At 33.1% G+C, this 27,920-nt stretch overlaps 1 protein-coding gene and 1 long non-coding RNA gene across 3 annotated transcripts; both read right to left on the bottom strand.

Moving 5' to 3' along the window:
• Positions 1-301: 301 nt before the first annotated feature.
• Positions 302-27,920, bottom strand: fkbp5 (FKBP prolyl isomerase 5). 2 transcript variants are annotated; one of them, XM_056460310.1, is made up of 11 exons: positions 27,830-27,920; positions 17,149-17,281; positions 15,398-15,542; positions 12,156-12,298; positions 9,636-9,750; positions 9,351-9,507; positions 8,535-8,625; positions 7,754-7,837; positions 5,898-6,083; positions 5,554-5,793; positions 302-1,400 (listed from the first exon to the last, which is right to left on the bottom strand). In XM_056460310.1, exons 2-11 carry the CDS (start codon positions 17,263-17,265, stop codon positions 1,305-1,307), a joined length of 1,374 nt encoding a protein of 457 aa, XP_056316285.1. In that variant the 5' UTR covers positions 17,266-17,281; positions 27,830-27,920; the 3' UTR covers positions 302-1,304. The 2 variants fall into 2 exon arrangements, with proteins under 2 accessions (XP_056316285.1, XP_056316284.1); XM_056460309.1 differs by lacking the exon at positions 27,830-27,920 and adding an exon at positions 20,825-21,045.
• LOC130230974 (uncharacterized) lies at positions 17,863-20,818 on the bottom strand. Its single transcript, XR_008837992.1, has 2 exons — positions 19,769-20,818; positions 17,863-19,683 (listed from the first exon to the last, which is right to left on the bottom strand). It is a non-coding gene; the product is annotated as an uncharacterized LOC130230974 (long non-coding RNA).

Raw genomic sequence — 27,920 nt, 5'->3', positions numbered from 1 at the left:
GCAGAGCAAAAAAAATTCTAAGTATGTCTGATAATATTTTTTCTTCCGGAGAAAGTCTTATTGGTTTTATTTTGGCTAGAATGAAAGCGGTTTTAAATTATTTAAAAAACATTTTAATGTCAAAATGATTAGCCCGCTTAAGCGATATTTTCAATTGTCGACAGAACAAACTATTATAAAAATGTGTTAGGAAAAATATACAGGGAGCTAATAATTCAGGAGGATTAATCTGACTTCAACTGTATCTGCAAGTGTGTTAATTCACTACACCGAGTACAATGACATACACAACACCGAATAGTTTATATATATATATATATTTATTGACAGGCCTGCTGTAATGCATCAAACTGTAAACAGAAAAAGTTACCAAACAGTTTTTTATTATTATTATTATTATTAAAACTGTCTAAAACATGGGAAACATACTGAAAACATGCAAACAACACTAGTTAGTATTTGATCAAACGAACAAGCGGGTCTGAAAAGAACAGTTGAAATATTCCTATCTCATCAAAAGATCTGTCTAAAAAGCATTTGCACTGAAATGGAAAAAATATATAGAACTTCAGTCAAGTAAATCTACCAGGGTTTGCAGGTTGAAACTAACCGATCCCAGGTTTGCAGTAAAGAAGCATGCACAAGTCTCTCAAAAGTATCAAATGAATAAAAAGCAGTGTGTTTGTGAACGTGGGCCTGCTGCGACTCCATGATAAACACAGCTGGGAGATTCGCAAATAGTTTTTGTTTTTTCCCCAAAGGGACGATTGCACTTTTAGGTCCAGCTATTCACTATGGTCATCTAAATATCGCTTAAACAAAAAGTATGATACAAAAAAATAATAATAATAAAACGTCAAGCCTTCAGTACACGACCCAAACTTGAACTCCTAATTTGCACAAAGTGGAGACTGAATACTGTACAGTACATGGTAAGGGTACACAGCTGTATTCAAGTCTGTTATGCCATATAACATTAAACCTTTCGCTTTCGCCATTGATTAATGCAGCGGATGAATGCCAGTCGGAGAGCTGAAGCGTGCAGCATAGAGCTTTTACGGGTGGTCACAGAATTGTGCGCTTTGGTTTTTCTGTTGTTGGTAGGAATGTCTTTAAGGTTTGCAGCTCCTCCGTGTCCATGAACCTTTATTAGGATCTTTCCCAGCATTTGTCTGAGAGATGATGAGGTCAGGGTGTAAAAAGGAGGGCACGTCCATGCCTCTACCCATGTCCCCCTGTCATGACTCAAGTCGAGAACGGGCCAGCCATTCCCCCAGTCTCGCGCCTCCAGAGTCAGATGAGTTTTAGGAGCCGTCCTGACTGAGTCGAGCTCTCTTTAGTCCCTGCTTATTCTGATCTGAAATCACGCTCTCTTCTTTTTTGCGTTTCAATCGGCACACCTGGAAAAAAAAGAGATGAAGAGGTGTTTTAAACATACTTTCTACTTATTTAAAGGGCACTTATGATGAAAATCATCTTTTTTAAGCTGTTTGGACAGAACTGTGTGTAGGTATAGTATGTCCACAGTCATATTGGGGTGATATAAACACAATAAGTCTTTTTTTTACATTTCCTGACATTAAAATAGGATCTAAATCCCTCCCATTTTGAGGCCCACTGCAACGTGATGTAGGAGTGCAGTTTCTGCGCCAACTAAATTGTTTGACAGCCCCTTATTAACATTTAATCATAACAAGACAGGACGTGCGCAAAGCAACTGGGGTTAAAAGATCTGTTCAGCTCTCTGTGATCATCAGTCATCATCAAATATGATCAAGAATGAGTTTTACAAGTTGAAAATGTTTTAATATAATGAATTACAGCGATTTTACCGTCTTTATCATCACAGCCGCATGTTAGTACAAATATAAAAGCAGACACATTAATCCCGGTTTGTGGATGTTAAATCGGGTTTATTTTGTACATTAGCATAACGGATATCCATACAGCAGTGGATATTAACTTGTATCCTGTTGTATCCAGGCCACAAAACCAGCTACAGTGTGTTCAAAGCAGAAAGTCCAATATTCTTAAAAGGTATAATAAATAATCTGATGGGTGTTTTGAGCTGAAACTTTGCAGACACATTCTGGTGACACAAAAGACTTATCTTAAATCTTGAAAAAGGGGTAAAATAGGTGCCCTTTAAAGTGTTAAGTTTATCATAGAAACACATATTTTCCCTTCACTGAAAGTTGATTCATACAAAAATCTGATGCTTTAAAAAAAACATTCAACAAATTATATAAAATAATGCAAGTCCTCTGATTAGATGTGATCTCTTTATATGTTGATCAAGTTTAATTTTGGCTTTTATTCACATATACAGTTGAAGTCAAAATTATTTGTCCTCCTGGGAATTTAATTTTTTTCTTATTCAAATATTTCCCAAATTATGTTTGAAAGAGCAAGGAATTTTTCACAGTATTTCCTATAATATTTTTTCTTCTGGAGAAAGTCTTATTTGTTTTATTTCGGCTTCTGTCATCATTTACTCACTCTTAACCATTGACTTCCATTGTATTTGTTTTTCTAACTGAGGAATTCAATAGGTACAGGTTTTCAGCTTTCTTCAGAATATCTTTTTTTTAGTGTTCAGCAGAAGAGGAAAAAAAATCTAAAAGGTTTAGAACTTTTGAATTTTCATTTTAGGGTGAACCATCCCTTTCAATGCCTGCAAACCAACATCAAAACCAATTAACTTGTCCTGTTTTTTTTTTCTTTCAACAAGGTCCCTTTTTAAAAATTGCTATTAGAAGTTCAAGCATTTTAATTTAACCATACGTGGGTTCTTCTTATGTGTGATAAATTAAATCAATTTTAAAGATGCTTTAAAAAAAAGTAAATGTCTGGTCATGCAATCTGAATAAAATGTTATACTATTAAAGAAGATGAAATCATGATAGCAAACAGCCTAGCATAAAACATCACAAAACAATGTTGCTTTGCCTCCTTTAAATCCGCAGTGGAAACAATTATCTTTGTGTTTTCCTTCACATAAACTGGAATAGCTAAACAAACACTAGCTAAAGCCACAGTTTAGACAAGTTACATATTTAGCTTGCTGAGGACATCTGCTGGTTACTGATGTGTAAATGCCACAACAAAAACTGAAATCTGTTTAGTATTTCTAATTCTCCAAACTGATTAACCAACTTTTTTTTCCAATTTGTGTCTCAGTTAAAGTTAAAGCAGCAGCTATTCTTATTTTTAAAAGTCAGTTTAGATTAAAAGGGTAGTTATGCCAAAAAGGAAAATAAAACCTCACAATTTACTACTCTCAATTGATTCCAATCCCTTTGTCTGTTTCTATTTTGAAAAAGATATTTTCATATATTGACTTTCAGAGTATAAAAAAAGACTATGAAAGACAATGGCAACCAATTTTTCACAATCTTCAAAGTATCTTCTTTTGTGTTCAACTGAAAAATGCCACAGCAAATACTAAAATCTTACTTTGTTTACAATTCTCCCAACGAATCTGACCTTTTATCATTTGTGTCTAAGCTAAACGAAAGCAGCAGCTGGTTTTACTTTTAGTGGTCAGTTTAGATTAAATGGATAATAAATGATCCCAAAAATTTTAAATAAAACAGTTTATCCATTTTTTTTTGTTCTGTTTAACACAAAATAAGATATCTTGAAGAATGTTTGTAAACGCTAGCCAATTACATTTAGAGTAGCAAAAAGAACTACACAGTGGAAGTCAATGGCTACCCATTTTTTACATTCTTCAAAATATCTTCTTTTGAGTTCAACTGAAAAATGCCACAACAATTACTGAAATTTTACACTGTTTACAATTCTCCCAACTGATTAACCAAGAATCTGACCTTTTTTTTCCATTTGTGACTAAGCTAAATGTAAAGCAGCAGCTATTTTGACTTTTACTAGTCAGTTTAGATTAAAGGGATAATGAATGATTTAAAAAATAAAAATAAATACTTTACCAAATGTTTTTTGTTCTGTTTCATTTTTCATTTTTCAGTTAAACACAAAATAAGATATTTTGAAGAATGTTTGCAAATGCTAGCCATTGACATTCAGAGCAGTAAAAAGAACTTCACAGTGGAAGTCAATGATCTGTTTTACACATTCTTCAAAAAATCTTCTTTTGTGTTCAACTGAAAAAGAAAAGCATAACTTACAAATAGTTGTTGTAGTGTGTGTGTGCTGTTTTTCTTTCTCTCGCTCTCTCTCTCTCGCTCTCTCTCTTCTGAATTATTCTAAGATCATGGCGGATCGTGATTGGCGCTTGGATTGGCGCAGCCGTATTTAAAACACCAAAGAACATGGATTCATCAGCTCCCTGCTCTCTCTCTTTGTGGAGATGTTGATACTTGAACGATGAAAACGAGTGATTGTTGCTGATGGCTCCTGTTGGCGTTTTGTGAGATGCCAATGTGAAGTTGTGCATTCTAACCAGATTCTAACCAGAAAAACCCGGTTTTCTGTCTCCCCGTCTGGCTTGGAGCATGGTAGGGATGTTTGATGCCTTCGGTTTGTTCTTTTCGGTTTCTCCAGTGTTGTTAGTAGGGAGGTAAGTTTTCTGTGTTTTATTTTCTTATTTGTTTTCCAGGGAAGTTTTCTCTAATTTAGTTAGCTTGGTTTGTTGTCATTTATTTAGGCTCAACCCCTGCCATTGTTATTTTGCTCCTTATTTTTCTGTAAATAAATAATATTTTCTTATTAATTCTCAGTTATATTTTGGGGAGAGAGAGAGAGAGTGCAGGGGCATCAGGGATTATGTTTTTAATCGTATCTTGTTACGGTTTGGTTAAATTTCTTTTTGATTAAGGATTTTTAATTTAATTTGTGTGTTTTGGAACAAGTAAAGAGGAAGTAAATAAATTACGATAGATATTTCCTTTTTGGATAAACTATCCTTTTAAAACTGGTTGCTGCCATTTACTGATGTAGATGCAAATATAGTAAAGCTGCATTCCTGAAACTACTACAGTTGAGGTCAGAATTATTAGCCCCCTTTTGATTTTTTTTTTCCTTTTTTAAATAGTTCCCAAATGATGTTTAACAGAGCAACGACATTTTCACAGTATCTCTGATAATATTTTTTCTTCTGGAGAAAGTCTTATTTGTTTTATTTCGGCTAGAATAAAAACAGTTTCTAATTTTTAAAAAAGCCATTTTAAGGTCAAAATTATTAGCCCCTTTAAGCTAATTGTTTTTTTCAGTTATCTACAGAACAAACCATCGTTATATAATAACTTGCCTAATTACCCTCACCTGCCTAGTTAACCTAATTAACCTAGTTAAGCCTTTAAATGTCACATTAAGCTGTATAGAAGTGTCTTGAAAAATATCTAGTCAAATATTATTTACTGTCATCATGGCAAAGATGAAATAATCAGTTAATAGAAATGAGTTATTAAAACTATTATGTTTAGAAATGTTTTGAAAAAATCTCTCCGTTAAACAGAAATTGGGGAATAAAATAAAAAGAGAGGCTAATAATTCAAGGGGGCTAATAATTCTGACTTCAAGTGTACATTAGTGCCATGAAGGAACATTTCCATGTGGTCAGAGTGATGGTACCTTAGCATCGTGTTCAGCAAACCTCTGGAACATGTTTGCATAGATTTTCTTGTCCCGCTCATGGTGCTCACGAATCTTGTGCTGGCAGATGAGGATTTGGCTGCGGGCTGCGCGGTTAAAGGAGTTGACTTGCAAAACTTGCTTGAAGTCCATCAGTGCCAGGCTGAACTCGTTGCGTAACAGACGCGCTTCGCCTCGCCGATACAGAGCTTTCTCATTTTCGGGGTCCAGCTCCATAACCTTGTAACAAAACCAGTGTGAGATCGTAAGAAAAAAAAAAGGCTCTTTTTTTAAGAGTCATTAAGTAGATGATATTTTCTTTGGTTTGCTATCTGGCTATCCACCTTGTTGCAGTTCTCCACTGTTTGAGAGTATTCGCGCAGCCGTAGGTAACACAGGGCCAGATTCAGATGCGCCACTAAGAGAAGAGCCTGGATGGCTTGAAGCTGCTCCTTTCCATTGCCGCACTCCATCTCCAACCAGTTTACGATCCGCTGGTACTGAATTACAGCATAGTTGTACCGTCCTGCCTGAGTGGACAGTATAAACAAAATGTCAATTTACTGGCTGCTGCCATCCAAACAAGAACAAAAGATGACTGTGGAAATACTACATACTTGATTGAAATTGTACATTGTTCTATGTGTAGTAATAGAGTTAAAAATAGTATGTATGTATGTTCATTCATTCATTTTCTTTTTGGCTTCGTCCCTTTATTAATCAGGGGTCGCTACTGGTAAACACCCATACACACTTGCATTATGAACAGTATGTACAGTTGAAGTCATCATTATTAGCCCCCCTGAATTATTAGCCCCACTGTTTATTTTTTTTTCCCAATTTCTGTTTAACGGAGAGATTTTTTCAACACATTTCTAAACATAATAGTTTTAATAACTCATTTCTTTTAACTGATTATTTCATCTTTGTCATGATGACAATAAATAATATTTAACTAGATATTTTTCAAGAGACTTCTATACAGCTTAAAGTGACATTTAAAGGCTTAACTAGGTTAATTAGGTTAACTAGGCAGGTTAGGGTAATTAGGCATGTTATTGGATAACAATGGTTTGTTCTATAGACCTTTGAAAAAAAAAAGATAGCTTAAAGGGGCTAATAATTTTGACCTTAAAATGGATTTAAAAAAAAATTAAACTGCTTTTATTCTAGCCGAAATAAAACCAATAAGACTTTCTTCAGAAGAAAAAATATTATCAGACATACTGTGAAAATTTCCTTGCTCTGTTAAACATCATTTGGAAAAATATTTTTAAAAAGAAAAGAAAATTCAAAGGGGGGCTAATAATTCTGACTTCAACTTTATGTATTTATTTAAACCAATGTGCAATATGCAGTTTAATTTATTGAGTTTAAAAATATTTATTTATTTATTTATTTATTTATTTATTACACTGTACAATATGTAGTTTAATTGAGTTAAATTGTGTTTATTTATTCATTTATTCATTTATTTATATTAACTGAGTTTAAAAATCTTATTTATTTGTTTATTTGTTTATTTATAACAATGCACAATATGTAGTTGAATTAATTGAGTAAAAAATTTTTTTATTTATTTATTACACTGTACAATATGTAGTTGAATTGAGTTAAATTGTGTTTATTTATTCATTTATTCATTCATTCATTTATTTATATTAACTGAGTTTAAAAAACTTATTTATTGGTTTATTTATTACAATGCACAATATGTAGTTGAATTAATTGAGTAAAATGTTTTATTTATTTATTACACTGTACAATATGTAGTTGAATTGTGTTTATTTATTCATTCATTCATTTACTTATATATATTAACCGAGTTAAAAAATCTTATTTATATTATGTATAACAATCAACAATATGTAGTTAAATTGAGTTTAAAAAATCTATTTATTTATTCATTTATTTATTTATTTATTTATTTATTTATTTATTATTGTTTGTTTCAATGTACAATATGTAGTTAAATTAACTGGGTTAAAAATCTAATTTGTATATTTATTTATTTATTTAGCTTGGTTTCTCTGGATTTATAAACATTATACCTTTATACATTGTGTTTTTTTTTTTTTTTTTTGCAGTAGTATTAAATGTTAAAACAAAAAAATGGAGAATGCATGTCTACAATTAAAAAATGCAACTAGGAAAGTGACTGTACACCAGACAAAACGCCAAGATAAAAGTGTAGACAAACCTTGAAATACTGTGTCCCTTTTTGTTTGACTAAAACAGCACGTTCCAGTTTCTCTTTGAGATCCATTTCCCATGTTTCTTTGGCCTGGGGGAAACAGGAGGAATTGTCAGTGTAAGCTTTCTAGGGTTTCTGTCATTTCTCTCTACGGCCATTAGAGGGCGCACTTTAACCGTATTCTGGGATCTTTTTTAATCAATGTAAAAATAAATATGGATTATATTTTATAACAAATGCAAATACCCGAGGCTATATAAAATGCATACAATTATACTTATTAATAACGTAATTCTAAACTAAAACTGTAGCAAAATATTTTCTTCAATTAAAAGATAGGAAAACATTGTAGACCTAGTGCTAGTGCTTTAATGTTTGTGGTTACCAGATGTTCAAAGCGTAAATTCCTGTTTCACAAACATTCTATTTTCTTGAAAGAACACATTTTCTGTCCTGTGTTTATTTTTTATCTTTGCAATCTGGCAACCATCACCACACACTCTCAACACTATGAAAAAAAGCACATGTCAGCTAAAAACAACGGCAAACTTGTAAACTGAAATATCTCCACTGCAATGTTATGCGCAAATGAAAGCACACTGTAATACATCAAAACATGCATTTTAACGGTATTTGAATAATGCACTTACTCAATCTCTGTGCCACCAATTAAAAGATTTGTAATTATTGCAATTAATATAAGGAACTTCATTGTTTTCAGCTTTTGATTAAGAAGCTTTATCAGCTTATTGTTGAACTAAATGATATGAAGGAATGAACAACTCACCTTTTCAAAGTCTTTCAGTGTCACTTCATATAGTAGTTCTGCATTTGATCCGATGTCGTGTTCTTTTCTGCCCTCTTTGCCAAAGGCATATCTGGAAGCAGAACACAGACTGGGTAAGAAAGTACGTCATATTATTAAATGAGCAGAGTTATAGTTGGTTACTCATTAATAGCCTGGTTATATGCAGATAGAACCCTAATCCTAACCCTTGGGCATGTAAATATTTTCATACTGGTTACATGAGTCTGTGTATATTATATTATATTATATTATATTATATTATATTATATTATATTATATTATATTATATTATATTATATTATATTATATTATATTATATTATATTATATTATATTAATTTTCTTGTCGGCTTAGTCCCTTTATTAATCTGGGGTTGCCACAGCGGAATGAACCGCCAACTTATCCAGCACATGTTTTACGCAGTGGATGCCCTTACAGCTGCAACTCATCTCTGGGAAAATCAGCTGTTTTTCCTGCTTGCTGCTTGATTTAATGCAAGTCAGTTTTTCACACCGAACAATAATTTCATATCAAAGCACTTCAACGTATTTCCAAGATCTACAGGTATTATTTTTCTGTTGCCTGTATGTTTTTTTTGTTTGTTTTTTGACATTCAAAGTGCCATTAGCCATAGACTTGCATTTCATGAATCACCAAGTACCACGGTTTTAGCTACAAAATCTTCCCTACAGCTCTTACTGCTCTACTGATGAAAAAAACAATCAAACTTGGACTGATAAATCAATAGCAGATTTTAACTTTAGGCTGGCATATCCTTTATAAAGGAAGTCTTACTTGGGCTTTAGGTATAATAAACAGCATTCCCCCTTTTGGAGTTTTTCCATGGCTCTGTCCACTCCTAAAGGAACACCCACGTCCTCCGATTCTCCCACCGCAAAGGTGACATCCCGCGAATCAAACAGCCGACCTCCGCACCAGCCCTCCAAGTGCACTGACGCACACACAAACCAAACAGCATTGTGATCCAAATGAACATTGCATCCAGAATGGCCAGAGGTCATGTATGCATTATCTAGGAATAACAAACACATCGGGAACATTCAGAATCGTCCGGCTTACCGTGGACAGTGGCGCCTTCATTTGGATTGCTGTAGCCTTCACCTTTGACCTTTATTCTCCTTACGATCCCACCATCTTCTGTAAGCTCCTCCCCTCGGAAGCTCAGGAGCTCGATCTGATAGGGAAAATTGAAACATTTGTCATTTTAAACGTAACAAGCTTATGGCAAATGACGCTTTCGGTTTTATAGATAAAGAACATTGTTTTTACAACAGTAAGAAAAGGTATTTTATGTCCAATGGGATCAATTTGGATTAAGGCGAGACAATACAGGTGAATAGGGTAAAAAAGTTAATAGTTATGACCATAATTCCCCAGTTGATTGATTATATTATTCATTTATTTATTTTCCTTCGGCTTTGTCCCTTATTTATCAGGAGTTACCACAGAGGAATTAACTACCAACTATTCCGGCATATGTTTTCCACAGCGGATGCCCTTCCAGCCACATCCCAGCACAGGGAAACACCCATACACTCTCAGATTCACATACAGACTCATACACGTTGAGCAATTTAGTTTACACCTATACTGCATGTCTTTTAACTGTGGGGGAAACTGGAGCACCCGGAGGAATCCCACACGAACACATGGAGAACATGTAAACTCCACAAAGAAATGCCAACTGGCTATTATATTACATTGCATTGCATTACAAGTAACAAGAATAATTTTTATTTTCTAGCTATATTTTAAAATGCAAATTAAGACAATTTTATCATTAAATAAATGCTAGTTTGCATACATTTCTAGCACAGAAATCTGAACATTGGATGAGATTAAGTACATTTTTTTTACTATATAAGGACTCAAATATATATATATATATTTTTACCAAGGGGAGTTTTTTAATAAGGTTTTTTCACTCCATAAATATTAAATAATTATAATTAATAATTATTATTAATTATAATAAATAATAAATATAAATACTGCAAACAACCAGAATTTGTTTGTTTGTTTTTTACACAGCGGATGCCCTTCTAGCTGCAACCCAACACTGGAAAACATCCATACACACTTTAATTCACACACATACACTGTGGACAATTTAGCTTACCCAATTCACCTATACCACATGTCTTTGGTCTTGTGGGGGAAGCCAGAACACCTGGAGGAAACCCACGAGAACACAGGGAGAGAACATGCAAACTCCACACAGAAATGCCAACTGACCGAGCCAAAGCTCGAACCAGCGACCTTCTTGTTGTGAGGCAATCGTGCTACCCAATGCGCCACCGCGTCGATCAGGCAAATTATGTATGAACAAATCTAGATACTGTAAAGTTTGGAGCGTTAAGCGCTGCTAAGGTGGAGATTTATAGCTCAGTACAGGAGGAAAAACTCATTTGAAGGAAAAAATGTTTTTAATTAAAATCTACAAACAACATCTAATCAAATGGCGCAAAAGAAACAATTTTAGGTTCATTTTGGATGTTTTCTTTAAATTTAAATGGCAAAAATACTCTTTCTGAAAAACCAAAAAGCCCAAAATCTCAAATTGAGTTTTGTTTTTACTAGGGTTGGGTGATGATTAATCAAAAAGTGAAATCGACATTCAGAACCTATAATCGATCTAACTTTTCCAGGTCAATTTTTTTAATTACTTAACCTACTGTGTGTGGAGTCGTGTGACCCCACTCTCTTAAGGCTGATTTATACTTCTGCATCAAATGCATGTATGGTCCGGCACAGCCTTCCTTAAAATGTAATTACAGGTCGCACGTTTGCACTACATTGACTATGATTGGAAGCTGAGCCAGAGACGCCTTGAGACAGCATATTTTCCATTGCAATAAAATGATTATTTACATGAAAATATTTGTTCACAGAAGATTCAAGAAATGCAGTGCTTAAAATATTATATACAGGATATACAGGTGTATTTTATTTAGAAGAGATTAGCTTTTGAAAACATAAAAAGTATATATTAATTTTGTTTCCAAAAGTGCAAGTTATTTGTGAAAAAAAGTGACTGTTAGTTTTAGGCAATGTGTGTTTTTATTTCAGTTGTTCAACGTTGATGTTCAATAAATAATCCTAGATAGTAGGTAGTGTGTGTTTCCTTCAATTACTTAAAAATCAAGTAATGCTCCCTTCATTCAAAAATCTCTCACTTGTAATTTGTGAACGTATTTACTGTACAAAACTTATCAGTGAACTATGAGGACAAAAAATAAAAATAAAATAAAATCAATAATTAATTAATCAAGAATCGTTCATTAATCGTAATTGAGTTAAAATGTTCTATTAATCGAAATTTTGATTTTAGGCCAAATCGTCCAGCCCTAGTTTTTACAGTTATATGTTTTAAAACATCAAAATAATCTGTAAATTCTAAGTTAATAAGAATGAAAATATTTCTTGAGTTGTTTTTTTTTTTTTTAATTCAAAATATCCACAGACTCAAAATTATCAATGCATTCAAACACCAGTTATATAATTTCTGCACACACTCTTAAGCTATTTTCACTATTTCTCTGTGAACACATTGGTTAATTATGAGTGCGATGTTCTCACCTCGAACACGAGTGTGGAATTGGGAGGGACTTTTGGGGGGCTGCCAGCAGAACCGTATGCATATTCAGGCTTGCAGAGCATCAAACACACCTCTCCTTTCTGCATGGAACACACACAGATGTCCCACGCCTTGATAACTTGACCTGTGTGAATAAACCAGACAGCTCTTTATGAGTTCAGTCTCTCAATCACATACTGTCCCATACTGTAAATGTAGCAAAAATCAAACCTTAAAAAGATAAATGTGAATATATTGGAAATAAATAGCTGTTTAAAGTGTTTGTGTTGCGTACAGGTGTTGAAGGTTTGGGCTCTTGTTGGAGACAATGAGCAATCTCAATAGCTAACCACTTTCACATTTTCTGGGCTCAAACATTCAGCCCTTCTGGTAAGAAGTAGCGACTGAAAACTGGAGGGGAAATGGACTACTCATTTATTATATTATACTCTGGGAAAATGCCAGAAATTGTTCCAACTATTGAAGAATACTTAATTAAACTTTTTGGTAAGTTAAACTTTAATGGTTTCAGGTTGATCCTCCAAGAAGGGCTCAATGGATAGGAATTGTAAAGGAAATACACTGTATGGAGAGACTGCTTTTAAACTAAGCTTTGATTCAAAAAAAGTGCAACAAGTATTGGCAAAAATAGACTGAGTATGTCATTGTAAACAATGATAATGTGACAATGTGCTTCAAATGTATTGTGGCTTGTTTTTGTAACCCAAATGACAACTGCTTTGTTCTTTGTTTTTGTTTTTTTTCTTCCCCTTCTGTCCTTTATTTCTAAATAAAATAAAAAAGTAAAAGACATAAAGAAATACATAACTGTTGTGGGTTGTGAAATAGGATTTTCAAGCATTTAAACAAGAAAAGTGTAATACAGTCAAATGTTTCTAGTGTAAATGTCATTTTTCTGTGCAAAAATTATTGAAATATCACATAGTGCTCTGCATATATAAGTACACCCCTCACAAATCTATTTTTAAATTCATACTTTTAATAGGAAGTAATACAATACTATATTTGTAATATTATAATAATAAATAATCTGGAGCTTATCAAACAAAATGACTTACTAGTTTGTTTCACACTGTGGTGCATGCTGAAATACCAGTTTAATGACATTTGTGGTTGAATTTATTTGTTATAGAAAGCTATTAAATACAATTTTTAAAAAAGGAAAAATCAAGAGAAACAAAAACAAAATTGAAATTTTTTGTTGAAATTTTCTAGTTTGTCATTTTTTGCTTGAATTTAATTGTGTTATCTTTCAATTTCTAAATATGTTTGATGACTAAAATATTATTTTAATAAATATTTCTGTTTAATAAATCTGTTTTGTTTCAATGCACCAAAATACATTGCCTATATTCACTGTGAAATGGATAAAAATATTCATTTTCAAAATGGGATGTAATTTATTATGCTGAGCACTGTACATTAATAGCATATACTGAAAACACTCACTCTAACTATAGTTTATTTAACTAATCTTGCCAGGCATATATGCAACAAAAATCATCTGATAACAAATTAAAAGATCAGAATGTAGCCTTAAAATGCTAATAATTCCTGTTATTTTGACATTTTAATGCTTTGAAGCTTTGACATTGTCATAATTGTTTTACTATCCTTCAAAACACTAGATTTAACCCACTTGTGACCAAACGTTTTTAATCTTATAAAATATAACAAGCAGGATTTAATATGATCATCTATTTAAATAAGTAGCTACAGGTCACAAGTTTTATTTCATAAAATTGTTTTAAAACTTTAAAGGTACACTCTGTAATTGTATTTAATAAGTTTTCTAAGTACATAAAAGTAGCACTTGTAAATTTAATTTGATGCAAACACTAAAGTGTTCGATGTACTAGCTTTTATTAGTAGTTTTACATCTTCTGTTTTTATTTTAAATGTAAAGTGTTGGTCATTTTGGTAGTTGTGTTCTTGCCATATTTAATTACTGTTTTTAACGGGATTTCTACATTTTATTGCATATGTATGTGTACGCAAAAAAAAGATTTTGATGCTTGTTCAAACTACTTATTTAAAATGAGTTGAAACAACACAATTTGTGCGTCAATTATTGGACAACTTAATTGTTTAATGTTCGATCCACTTAAATTTGTAAAACGATTAAGTTAACATAATTATTTTGTGTTGGGACAACATGAAGGAATTTTGTGGAGCCATGCATTTTTTACAATGTGTGTGTAATAGCACAGCCTTTTAAAATCTGTTTGTGGCTCCACTTTATAGCTAATAATTTGTTGTACCCTTTGTGATTAAACTCAAATTGTCTGTTGAGAATGACGCAGTGGATAATAAGGGAGTTGCCGCAGATCTAAACAACACTAGCAATTACTCCACTTTTGAGTTCAACCACAAATGTCATTAAACTGGTATTTCAGCCATGCACCAAAGTGTGAAATACAAAATTAAATTGGCAGCTTCCATGACAGCTCTATTTAACAGACACTTTTGATAGAGAACTAATGAATCACAGACCTGTCAGTGAAATATAAACACTTAGTTTTATTCTCAAGGAATAATTAGATTTTTAATTTGTTTGCTTACTAAATAAGCTAGCAAACAATGTTAACTTTATTTGATTTGAATGCAAAATAAAAAAAACTGAAATGCTGAATTTTAACACAGAATTCCATTTTCAAGCATGCTTTGCACTGGCTAAATATTGACTCTAAGTGTTGTTGTTTTTTTAGTTTAATGTTCTTTATTGTTGATATTTAGCAGCATTTCTCTCATGTGGTGAAGAAAGGAGTCTTGCGTAGGATGTTAATAAGCACATGAAAAATATGATGCATGTTGCTTTACTCAAAAAACCATTACTGTGGTATTGCCAGATACCATTTAGCCAGATAGCATTTAACCACAAGAGAGTTAACATGATGACTGTCTAATTTTATTAGGGTTTGCTCATTTCCGTTCCGTTTATTTCTACACCGGGTATTTGAGTTGGCAGATTAAAGTAAGGTTTAGCAAATCCATCAAAACCAAATATGTGAAACCAACGTCCACAAAGTTGAGCCAAATAACAACACACCACGCAGTTGGCCGTATAATGATAAATGAATCAGAAAAATGTGTATAACAACATAGCACACAGAATCATTTGTCTGCTTATGCATTCGTCACACTGGACGTCTCTCCTGCAAAATGGTTTCAATAATAACATTTTAAATTGGTAAATGAGAGATAAATCTATGGAATCTATTACCTTTTCCCACATTGAAAACAAAAGGCTCCTTGCGGTCTAGACTGGAGTCAAACTTCTTTCCACTGAGGAGTCTGCCGGTGTAGTGGACGAACACCCTGTCCCCAATCATCGGCTTTTCCCCCTCCACACCATGCCGTTTCACAATCTTTAGAGAAGCACGGGACAAACGTTAGCAGTTCTTCCTTACACAATCCCTGGATTGATTTTAAATTGACTCCATATCATTCTGAATCAGAAACAAAATCGCAAATTCAAATCAGGTTTTCACTAACTCTCAACAGTCTGCTTTGCCCTAGCACTGCGCTTCTCGAATATAGACATGTGCATATGAATATGTGGATGCAAAATAAATTAACCAATATGAAAAAAGTGAATCTTTCAACATACCCACTGTTCCTCACTTACAAAGGTCTACAATTTGTCCCATACATGAGCTCATTTGTCCTACTTTGACTGCTATGCCATTATAAATAGTGAAAATAACTCTTTGAAAAAAGCTTTAAGACCAAGCAGAATCCTCTTTTGGCTGTTGCTTCGGCGTGACTTCAGCTAATCAGTTTTGGTCAATGCTAACAAATATTTTCATTTTACAATCTGACGTAAGAGAAGTCAGCTTTCACTATTGTATTGCTATTAAACAGAGAAAACATTTTACAGTTAACTTTTAACAAAAAAAAGCAATAGAAAGATGTGAAGCACCAAAAGCGGTCCATATTGAAATTGATTTGAATACTATTTTGGCTATTGTTGTCATTCAGGAATTTTCAAATGTACTTTTTGATAGTTAAGAGGCTAGAAAAGTTGTGAAGCTCTACGTTATTATTATTATTATTATTATTATTATGTTTTAATTATTTTATATTCAAATGACCAAATTCTGAATAAGGAAAGTTGAATGTGCTGGCCAGTAATTTGCATAATAGATAGTCTACAATACAATACAAATGATTACAGTTTTTAATTTAAAACTTCAATAGATTCCTATTTTTTTCTAATGATTTATCATTTAATAAATATGTATTTTAAAAGTAAGTATTATTCATATTTCTTTAATATAAATCTTTAGGAAATATTTTGGGTATATAAAAAGTGCAGTTTTGATGACCATCCGACAAGCTAATTCAGCAAAAAATATTGCCTAAATGTCACTAAAATGCAGTATTTAAATCTCATTTTTAAATTTAATTATGAGACGTATAACTGCAAAAAGATCCACTTTTGAAGAAAAAAGAACCACCCATTTTACCAGGCTGGCTACGGGCCTGTTATACTATTTCAAAACATGTTTAATTCAGTGTGTTACATGTAATTTCTTTGTGAAATGCAGCATCTAGATAAGTGAAAACTATCTTTACACTTTTTTGATGCAGTGAGCTCTAAAAGGCCACAGTGAAAACATGGGACTTCATTTTAAATGATTAAAAAAAAGAGAAAAGTCATGTGGCGATTTAATAGATGTTTTCAATTTACCTTGAACTTTGAATTTGTTTGGTGTGTTGGACTCTTTCTCCAAACAAGAGTTAAAGACTTAATATTTAAGGAGCGCAGTGTTCTTTTGGCATATTCCCGAAAACATTCCAAATATTTCTGGCTAATCTTATAACACATCATATTGTTTTATTTCAAGAAACAATGCGATATTAAAGAGGAGAAGAGTGTAAATGCAGACTTTTAGACACCGCTGTGTCATTCATGACACTGGGAAACATGTCAAAATTGTTGTGATATAGTGTTACTAATGACTGGATTACCTTGCATACTCCACTGTCACCGTTTGGAGTGACAGCACTGCCTCGGGAGGTAAAGACAGCAGTCGGGCACTGGTTCGTGGAAAAGATATCCTCTAATGATGACATCTCACCACTCATACATGCCCTTGTTCCCCTAAAAAAATAAGCATACAATATTTCCGCTTTATCTTAGACAAATATAATAAGGCACTGCTATCTTTAGACAAATTCAAATGTTTCCAGTCAAACTGTGATATATGCTTGAAACCTATTTTCATACAGAATTATTTTCTAATCCTTTTTTGTGTGTTGTTATGCTGGCTTGTTTGCCCTTATACATTAAACCTTGATTAAAAAAATATTATTATTCTCACAAAAAGACTAGCTTAAATGTACATGCAAATCAAATTGTGTATGCATTCCTAGAAGATCTGTCAGTTATCAGTTGTCCGTGAATGACACACACACACATACGTTTTGAGGTATTTCATTTGAGTGTACACTATAAGCATGTGAACGTGCGCGGCGGAACACTGTGTTCCTTTTATTCCGAGTTCCTGGCACAAATTCAGATTCTACAGAAGGATGTCTTGTGAGATTTATGTCAGTAAATCTAGTAAAAAGATAGGGGAACAAAATAGAATAGAGAAGGGTACATTCAGTCCGGTCCACTTTACTTTAGGCGCTGAGATACGACAATGACTCAAGGCTCTCAAAAGACCTTCACTTTTATCCACACGCACACACACACGCACGTATACAGCGGTTTACAGGAAGCATGTAAGGTTCAAAGAAAGCCCTTATTAATACATTAGAACAGACGGAGAAGCACATACCTAAATAAAGATAACAGCAGTGATGGATGTCAATTGTTTCTGAGTGCAGATTTATGAGTTTCTGAGATTTTATCTGAATGCAGACTACTAATTTGATCAATGTATATATAACTTTTTTAGCACTGGAAGTGTTATATATTAATTCATACAAATAGTCATCTCACCGCATATGAGTTTAGGATTTACTGTAAGCTTTGGTGTGACAATTAACAACTCAGGCTAATTGACTCACAGAAAAGTCATTTGCAAAGAAAAAACGTCTGCTACAGTCCTGACTCTAACACCACTGCAGTGGAAACGTTTCGTTCTTGGAACATGATTTCATCTGAAAACTCACACTGAAGAAGGTGAGTCACAAATACAATTACATAAAATGGTATTTAAGATATATTTTAATTTTTATTGATGCAGAATTAACTGACAAACTTGATATTTGAAAACTTTTAACTGTACAAAACAGGCAAAGAAAAAACTGATCTTATATTTTCTATTTGAAATGTAACTAAATGATGACCTGGGTTAAGTACATCCGTCAACCAAACCCACGTTGCTTTTAAAAGCTTTCCTGGAATCAGATGTTATGAGTTCCTCTAATAGATCTTCCTCGGAAATCAACCATTAGACATTAAAATAATGTACAATTCTGTAAAAGTGCTGCTATTATGTGCATTTATAGCTTAAAGGAACAGTTTCCCCAAAAATGTACATTCTATCATTTACAAATCTGTAAGAATTTATTTCTGTACAACACAAAAGAAGTAACATCTTGGTAACAAGACAGATAATGGTAATCTTTTTTTTTTTTGACTTTCATCTTTTGTGTTGAGCAGAAGGTTTGGAACAAGGAGGGAGAGTAATTGATGACAATTGTTGTGAATTTTTTGGGTGAATTATTAATTAAAGAGCTTTCAATTTTCACTTTATTTTATTTAATGCACACAGTCCACTTAGATGTCAATTATTCTGTCTTTTTCCCACCAAACAATCTGTCACTGTCTGTTTGTCAATGTCTGGACTTAAAAATAAAGCTTCTGTATTATCATCAATACCATTAGGGTGTGATTCTGTGATGAACTTTTAACATTTCCACTACCCAGCAAAAATTTTGGGATTAATAGACATCTAAATCTAGCCAGCTTGGCTAAAACAGGGCTAAACTTGGGCTGTCAGTGAAAATCTAATAGACATAAGAATAGACCAAAACTAGACTAGTCGTCAAATAGACAGATTAGACAGACTTTATATGTGTAGCCATTCATTACTGTTTATTTGATGACTAGTCTAGTTTTGGCCTATTCTTAAACCTCTATTAGATTTTCAGTGACAGCCCAAATTTAGCCTTGTTTTAGCCAAGACAACTATGTTTAGACGTCTATTAGACATCTATTATCTTTAAAAACAAAAAAAATGCTTGCTGGGTACATAAAAAGTTACTTTACAGTGGAAAAGTGTTATTTACATAATTTAAATCATCTTTACACAAAGAAATGATGATACTTTTTGAAAGTCTGTTTGGGGAACCAAAAAAGGTTCCTCTATTGCATCTCTTTTGGAAGCTTTATTTTAAAAGTGTAAGTTATCTCTTTATGCTTTACCAGCCAACTGACCCAAAGTCCTTCACTCTAATGATCGACTCATTAAAAGATGGTGTGACTTTTCGAAGCCCAATTGGGGCTCCGTCTCAAATGTCCGCAGTGTGGTGAGATTGCAACAGGCATTCCTGTAACAAAGATGAGCGTTCAGAGATGGTTGACTCATTCCATCCTTGAACATACCGTCCGCAGTCAAACACAACATGTACTCACAGGGATTCCCAGTTAATCGCCTTGTCAGACAACCAGTCTCTTGTCCGTATCGATGACAAACAAACTGTCCTGAACATCGAAATTGAGTTATCCGTAGACAATGATGGGTTTAGCAACTCCTAAAAACATCTCTGACCCTGTAATCAAGGGTGTGACCTGCGTAGGCACTGTTAGGATGCGTCTAAACCTGATATCCAGATAAGAGATTGACAATAGAGGAAATTATTTTAAATGTCAAGCTGTCGTCCTCGATTTGAGCAGATTCTAAAGGAAATGTATTTTCCGAGCTCATAAAAGATTCAAGAATACACTTGACATTTTCATTCAATTATGAGTTACAATATAAACAGATTGTGTGAAAATATGCTTGAAGACGCAGGTCAGTGTAACCAAGTTCAGACCGAATTTGGTCAGTGATATCAGTTAGTTGAGGTCACGAAATGACACCATTTATAAAAATACAAGAGCATCTGACTCCTCAGCACATCTCAAATTAAAGAGTAAAAGGCAGGAAACACATAAGCACATGTCTCGGCTTTACACCATCAGTACAACATCAGTCTCTTATCTTTGTTGAGAGTGTGTAAAAGAGTAAACAATGCCAAGTATACAATGAATATAAAATATATATCATTAAAAGTCAATATAAAAGAATAGGAATTAAATATGTTCTCCAGCATCAAACTGAAAAGAGGACTTCACGTCCTCTCAGTTTCCTACAGTCCCCAATACATCAAGCAACCACAGGTTATGAAACACTGAGCAATATGCAAATTAAACTGCAGGTACAGTTTAATTTCCAACATTAATATTAATTCATTCATTTTAATTCAGATAGAATCCCAAATATTATTCAAATGTCCAATCAATTTCATAGAATATTCATGACAATTAGTTAAATGACACAAGCAGTGAAGGCTAATAGACATCTTACTTGATTTTTAAAAACATGAAGCACAGCATCATCAGTAAATAATATTTTCAAACAGTACCTATTTTAAGTATAGCCAAAACACAGATTTCGCGATCGATAACAAGCATAAAACACAGACTTACAATATATTCCTTTTGTTGTTGTTTCCTCTCATGTGTTTGACCATTTATCCGTCCGTATACAACTTCTGTTTAGTCTCACCGGCGAATACAACCTGTGCGTAGCGGCTTAAAGGGGAATGAGCCCGCCCTCTCAGCACCGCGAGAGTACTAGATGTTCTACCGGCAGTATTTTACACTTCTCCACACCAATAATCATCAACACGATACGCCTCTACGAGACATTTGGACGGGGAAAATGAAATGAGACTAAAGGAGGAGGAGTAAACGCTGGGGGAGGGCGGTGTGGAGTAAAATTAAGGGCAGGCCTTGGAAACTGTCCACAAAGTAACACAATGTTCCGGCTGTACTGTAGCTCGCGCTGATGAGAACACAGTGTCCTAGTAGACACCCTGACCCGTAACCCGTTGTGTGCTGACTGAACAGCTCAAGTTAGGAACAGCGTGTACAACCACACAGAGCACAGCGATACGCGGAAAGAACAACACGACTAGATTGCATCGAGAAAAAATGTGGAAGTAAAAAAATAAGTAGAAAAAATATATACGAAGACGATTTGGGTGGTGGATGGTAGGCTGTTTATATTTTACAGTTCTGATGAGGATGCAGGTGATGAAACAGAAAGCAAGAACAGATTGCACACAACACCATCGGGATGACACTATACCAAGCCTAGAACTAAAGCAACATATTGAGCAAAGAAATCGAATAGAGCCGGTGTAGCGATATGATAATTCAACATTATTGTTATTATTATTAGCCTATTATTATTTTAATAAGTTATAAAACGTGCAGAAGCTTTTTTTACTGTAGTTTGTAAAGGAACCTGTATATTCATATGGTAAAGCATAGTTTTTATATGAAAGTACACTAATTTGTTTAATGCATGTTGTAGATTTTCACAATAAATCTTTAAATTTCACTTCGATATATTTGTTACAAATTTTGTAACAAATAATAAACAGATAATTAATTAACGGTACATTTTGTCTGTACCGTTGGGCAGTGCGATTAATCAAAATCGAATCGCAATCTCAATTTGAAACGTTGCAATTAGTTAATATAAAATATAGATGTATTTATGTAAACAAGAGTAACGAATAACATCTGAAGTGCTTCAAAACCAGTCCGCTACGCTTCAGAAAATTATTCATGTTAGACTTTCTGCGATGGTGTCGTAAGACATGGTATCGGTTGTCATGAACTATGCCACATTACACGAGAAGAAACGATTGAATCTTGTGTCACGACGTCCATTTGTCATTTACAACCCCCCACGACAACCTACGTAAAGAAAATCTTGTCGAAATCGTGAGATCTGACCTGGACTTTATAACTAGCCAATTGAGAGGGCATGCTTTCATTCTGCCCAATCAGAATTGCACAACTAAACTACGCCCACATTAAAGAAAAAACAAACAGCAAAGCGCTGACAAGTGGGATCATGGCATCTGCTACTTCAGAAGCATTAATAGATGAATTAATATCAAAGGAAAACAGCATTTGTAATATGGCAATATTTTGGTTTCAAAGTCACAGACACCGAACAAAACCAGGTCATTTTTAAGAGCTGTCATAGAATTGTTGCCATGGCTTACAGATTATTGAGTTGCAGCTTGAATTAAATTAAAATTAGCTTGAAGCTTGAATTAAAGCATAAATCAAATCACAATCGCAACATCTGTCAAAAAAATCACATATAAAATCGCATATATATATATATATATATATATATATATATATATATATATATATATATATATATATATATATATATATATATACAGTTGAAGTATATATATACCCCCCCTCCCCTTTTACATTTTTTCTGAAGAAAGTCTTATTTGTTTTGTTTTGTTTTGGCTAAAATAAAGGCAGTTTTAAAAATTTTAAAAACCATTTTAAATGAAAATTTAAGTAAAAATTATTAGCCCCTTCAAGCTATATATTTTTTCAATAGTCTACAGAACAAACCATTGTTATATGTATTAATTGCCTAATTACCCTAACCTGCCTAGTGACCTAATTAACCTAGTTAAGTCTTTGAATGTCACTTTAAGCTGCATAGAAGTGTCTTGAAAAATATATAGCAAAATATTATTTACCGTCATCATGGCAAAGATAGAATAAATCAGTTATTAAAAATGAGTTATTAAAACTATTATGTTTAGAAATATGTTGAAAAAAAATCTTCTCTCCATTAAACAGAATTTGGCAAAAAAAAAAAAACAGGGGGGCTAATAATTCTGACTTCAACTTTGTGTGTATATATATATATATATATATATATATATATATATATATATATATATATATATATATATATATATATATATATATATATATACGTGTGTGTGTGTGTGCGTGTGTGCGTGTGTGTGTGTGTGTGTGTGTGTGTGTGCGTGCGTGCGTGCGTGCGTGCGTGCGTGCGTGCGTGCGTGCGTGCGTGCGTGCGTGCGCGCGCGTGCGTGCGTGCGTGCGTGTATATATATATATATATAGATAGATAGATAGACAGACAGACAGACAGACAGACAGACAGACAGACAGACATAGATAGATAGATAGATAGATAGATAGATAGATAGATAGATAGATAGATAGATAGATAGATAGATAGATAGATAGATAGATAGATAGATAGATAGATAGATACACATTTTTGCAGTTTTGTAATTTGAGGTTTCAATCAATCTATTAATTTATACTGTCTGATTAATCAAGACAATTTGTTGATCTTTCAGTACTTTTTCTGTTATATATGTATTAAATATTATACAATAAATTGTTTCAAACTACTGAAAAAGGCCTATAAAAGTCACCTTGGAATTATAAGTTTCTATCTAAATTCTGAATGGTTTTGAGAAATTTGAGCTACAAAGTTTTTGCATTCCATATAGCAAACAGTATGTGTGTAACATTTATTTTTTAAATAAAAAGTCTTAAAATGTAAATAACTTATTAAAAAAACATCCCATAATGTAAATAAGTTGTCATTTAATAAGAATATGTCAATAACTCAATTTTGACAAAAATGTCAGATAGAACCTTATAGTTCTAAGGTGACGAAATGTCACTTTTGTGAGCTGCAGAGTTATTTTTTTCAATGTCAGAATTGGTTGGAGAAATGATCAAGGTCCTATGATGCAATTTAAAATTGTATCATTAGAAAACATCCATAAATCATGAGCTACTGTTAATTAATCAATATATTTTTTACAGCTAAAACCGCGGTCAGACTGCACATTTCGCCCCAGTGACTACTCATGCAAATGCGACAAACCGGAAACCCAAGCTTGTGCGACTCGTAGTACGAGTTTTGTCGTTTGCTGCATAGACCCTTTTCACATGACGTCACATGGTTTCCGGTTTCACTCCAGGCAGTGTATCGTTACTTCCGCCTACACAGAAATCCCCATAGAGAACTCACCCAGTCAGCTATATATTTACTACAGAAACGGTTAGACTGTGGCTACGGCTGTTTTCTGCATCCAAGGTGAGACATCTGATATCTAAAAAAACTTGCAGATCATCCAGATTTCTGCTTAAACCAAGAAAAAGGGAGTTTAAACAGAGTCTATTGCTTTGTGTTGCTGTCTTTACAGCAGATGAAGTTGGTATGGACTTGTCAGTATTTGTCAAATAATGATTTCAGGTTTTTTGTGTCCCGGAGAATAAGCAATAAATAAAACTATGGGTGTTTAACTGTGGTTGTTTACAGTGGACAGCTAATTCACAAACACATTTATATTATTCACATTCTACTGCTCAGTTCTTTGACATTTTTTCTATATAGGTATTTCATTCATAAACATAAAACATTTATGTCTATTTAATATTCAAATTAAATGAAGTAGAATAGCAATGCTGTACGTGACTCTTAATAATCAAACAAAATCATAAAAATTTACAATTGTAAAAATAACGCCAAGACTGCATTTTAATTCAGTATTATTAGATTATGAATTTATTTGTAGCATTATTAATTAAAAGGTAGTACCAATATCAAAATAAATCCAGTAGGACATAATTAATTCAGTCGAATGGAGAAACTGAACAAACATTATTAGATCAGTAAATAATAAACTGATTGCATTTATAGACATACTTAATATAAGAAGATTTGATAAAGAATTGTACTAATGCTGGAACATTTACATATAACAGATAATATACATTTATATTCAGAGCAGCATTAAAGTAAAAATAAATCCATTATTGAGGAAATAAACTTAATTAATAAGTGAAAAGGTATGCAAACAAACGCTTTCCTTGATAAACAATAGCTTAAAGCCTAACTTAAAGAATCATTTTCAAAGTCAGAAAGCAGTTTAGTATTGAAAGAGAAACATTTTGACACATCCCCAATAATAGTTTTAAATCAAATCGTGTAATGTTAATATTTTTATTTGTAAATTTTCCAGAGAAGTCTCCCATTCATTCAAAGGTAAACCGGAACTAAAAGTACACTGCGTTGCCAATAGGGGGAAGTGAAGTGACGTCATTGTGAAAAGGGTCTATTCGAAAGTCTAAGCTTGGTGAACTCTGACCTGCGAAATCGCATCATGTAACTGCATGAGACCAACCGAAGATCAAAACATGACCTCGCTGTACAGAAATTTTAAAATATGGAGCAATCGCTCAATTTTTTTTATGTTTAATCATCTTGTTTAAACCCGCCCTTTTTCACAAGGCCATATGATACAATTTTGCATTCACAAACTCTACTGTGACCGCAGCATTACCCTGTAATGTGCTAATTGGTTAAGTGGATAATTGATGTACAACTTTAAACATGCTGTTGTTATTTGTAACAGTTTTAGAATTGTGGTTAACTGAAGTAATTGGTTCAATTTAGGTATTTGCCATAGACAACACAGATCCAATTAAAATGGACTTTATTGACTGTACATTCTCCCTGGAATGGGGCGAATATTGCCTAATTTGAAAGTTTGTTTAATCTCCAATTGATCTTTAAAGCTAAGCAACGTTTTCAATAAATAATTATAAATAATCTCATATGTTTACAATGTCTACATGAAAGCAGTGTACATCGTGATCATCCTCTGATCAAATCCAGTCTATCAAGTTACCTTGCCAAACACTGAATAACATCAGCAATGGCAACATGTTACCTGCCTCAAAAGCCTCTCCAGGCTGAAACTGTAACAAAATGTTCCCGGCTCATTCACCACAGCAACAAGAGGTGTCAGCAGGAACACAATAGGTGGCATACGGGATTGCCTACGTTTGAGGGGATTGATTTCCCTTTTTAAGCCTGATTTTTACAAATAATTTCAGATGGATAGTTAATCCAGGAACATAATGTGAGTGACATAACAGATGTGCTTTGTGTAAGAGGTTCAAGTTATAAAAGATTCTGAGCTGTTATCTGGTATATATGTTCATCTGGAGACAGCTCATTTATTTGTAAAAAAAAAAAAATTATTTGAAAAAAAAGCAAATGGGTTCAAAATGTTGAATTAAAGATCACAGATCTGTAAGGTCAACAGGCCTGTGGCTTTTCCAGGATTATCGAGGCAGTACATTGAAGCATGAAAAAAAAAAGAGTAGAGTAAAATGCTGCCTCAGCTTGGTATCTTAGCAGCAGGGATCTGTGATAGAGCTTATAATGTGAAAATGCTCAGTACGGATGGCACACGCAAACATGTTGAGGGCATTCAAGGATGAGGATTCAGACCAATATGTCAAACTGCCAACAAGGTCCAAGTAGGGACACATCGTGCGTACTTGTTTGACCTGTTTGCATTCTCTCATCTTCTGATTTTGGGATGCTTTTTGACATAAAAATAATAAAACCTATTGGTGATTTCATTTATAGAAAAAAAAAAGCTATAGTTTTTCAAATTAACATTTAGTAAATTTATAAATCTCAATTTTTTCAGATCATGAACCAGTGTGTAAGTCAATGTAAATGTGAATTATTTTCAAACTATAAACAATTACAGTTTGTATTGTTACTTATTTAGTCATGAAAAGTTAACAAGTTGAAGGATTATACTGAGAGTATTCTAGTTGAGTAAATATATACCTTTTTAATTATACAATGCACTATTTTTAAAACAAGGTTTTGATCAAGATCTGTGACTTTTGGCTTATTAACCACTGAACAGTATATTGACTCATCCTCCACTCAGTAAAAAAACATTTAAGCAAAAATTACATACATTTGTATGATCACTTCTTCTTTTATATATTTATAATGTACTGGTAAGAGTAACTTTAGCATATATCAATCATATATTGACTTTTTTTTATTTATTCATTTTGTTGGCATGTTTGCCCAAGCCCAAAATGATTTCGTTTTTTTTATTTAATTTAAACGCTATTTTATTTACAGTTAAAAAATTTTACTTATTTAGTAAGGTAAACTATTACAAAAGCAACACAATTACATTTTCAAGCAGTTTCAAGTGCTTTATCAAAAATTTAACAACTTTCCAAACCTTGAAAGCGTTTTCAAGGATTGCAGCACCCATATGATCCCTGTAAATATATAATTAGGCTTTCAATTAAACAAGGATAAAATGCATTACATACCAAAATATAACTTTTAACTGAGCAAATGTTTGTCAGAGTATCCATCATTTCCCTAATTCCACCATTTATAGCCCCTGCTGATATTACACATTAAATAACAATACATTATGATAACCAATAACAGATGCTTAGCCTAAATAGAATATGAAGAATCTGTATAATCAAGAAGAGATCTTAAAAAAAAATCTCAATGCACATTTGTTCAATCAATTCATATGATGATAATCTAAATTACACATAGACTATATGACAATGTACACCTATAGATGACATGTCTGTAGTATTTAAAATAAAATTAACAGTGTAAACAGAGTCCATTAATGAGTCCACAATGACAAAAGATCAAATGACCCAACAAATTTTCTTGTATGGTAAGTTATTGGGGTATTGGGGATGGAACTAATGAGAGGAACTGCATGCAATAAGGAATGATTATATGAGCATCACCTTAATGTCGATATTTTTGGCTAGAGTCAAGAGAATATTCCTTTTTCCCACTGGTTTCTCAGATCAATAGGTCCCCGCGTCAAGAACTCAA

The sequence above is a fragment of the Danio aesculapii genome, chromosome 6, assembly GCF_903798145.1.
Source record: "Danio aesculapii chromosome 6, fDanAes4.1, whole genome shotgun sequence".
Lineage (NCBI taxonomy): Eukaryota > Metazoa > Chordata > Actinopteri > Cypriniformes > Danionidae > Danio > Danio aesculapii.
Note: the sequence above shows the minus strand (reverse complement) of the source record. Positions and strands in the feature narration are given on the sequence as shown.

Coding starts and splice junctions, on each gene's coding strand:
- fkbp5 (XM_056460309.1), bottom strand. CDS start 20,868: ATGGTCAAACACATGAGAGGAAACAACAACAAAAGGAATATATT. Junction 12,299..15,397: donor TGTTTTCAATGTGGGAAAAG/GTAATAGATTCC, acceptor TTATTCACACAG/GTCAAGTTATCAAGGCGTGG. Junction 6,084..7,753: donor AAGGGACACAGTATTTCAAG/GTTTGTCTACAC, acceptor CTGTCCACTCAG/GCAGGACGGTACAACTATGC.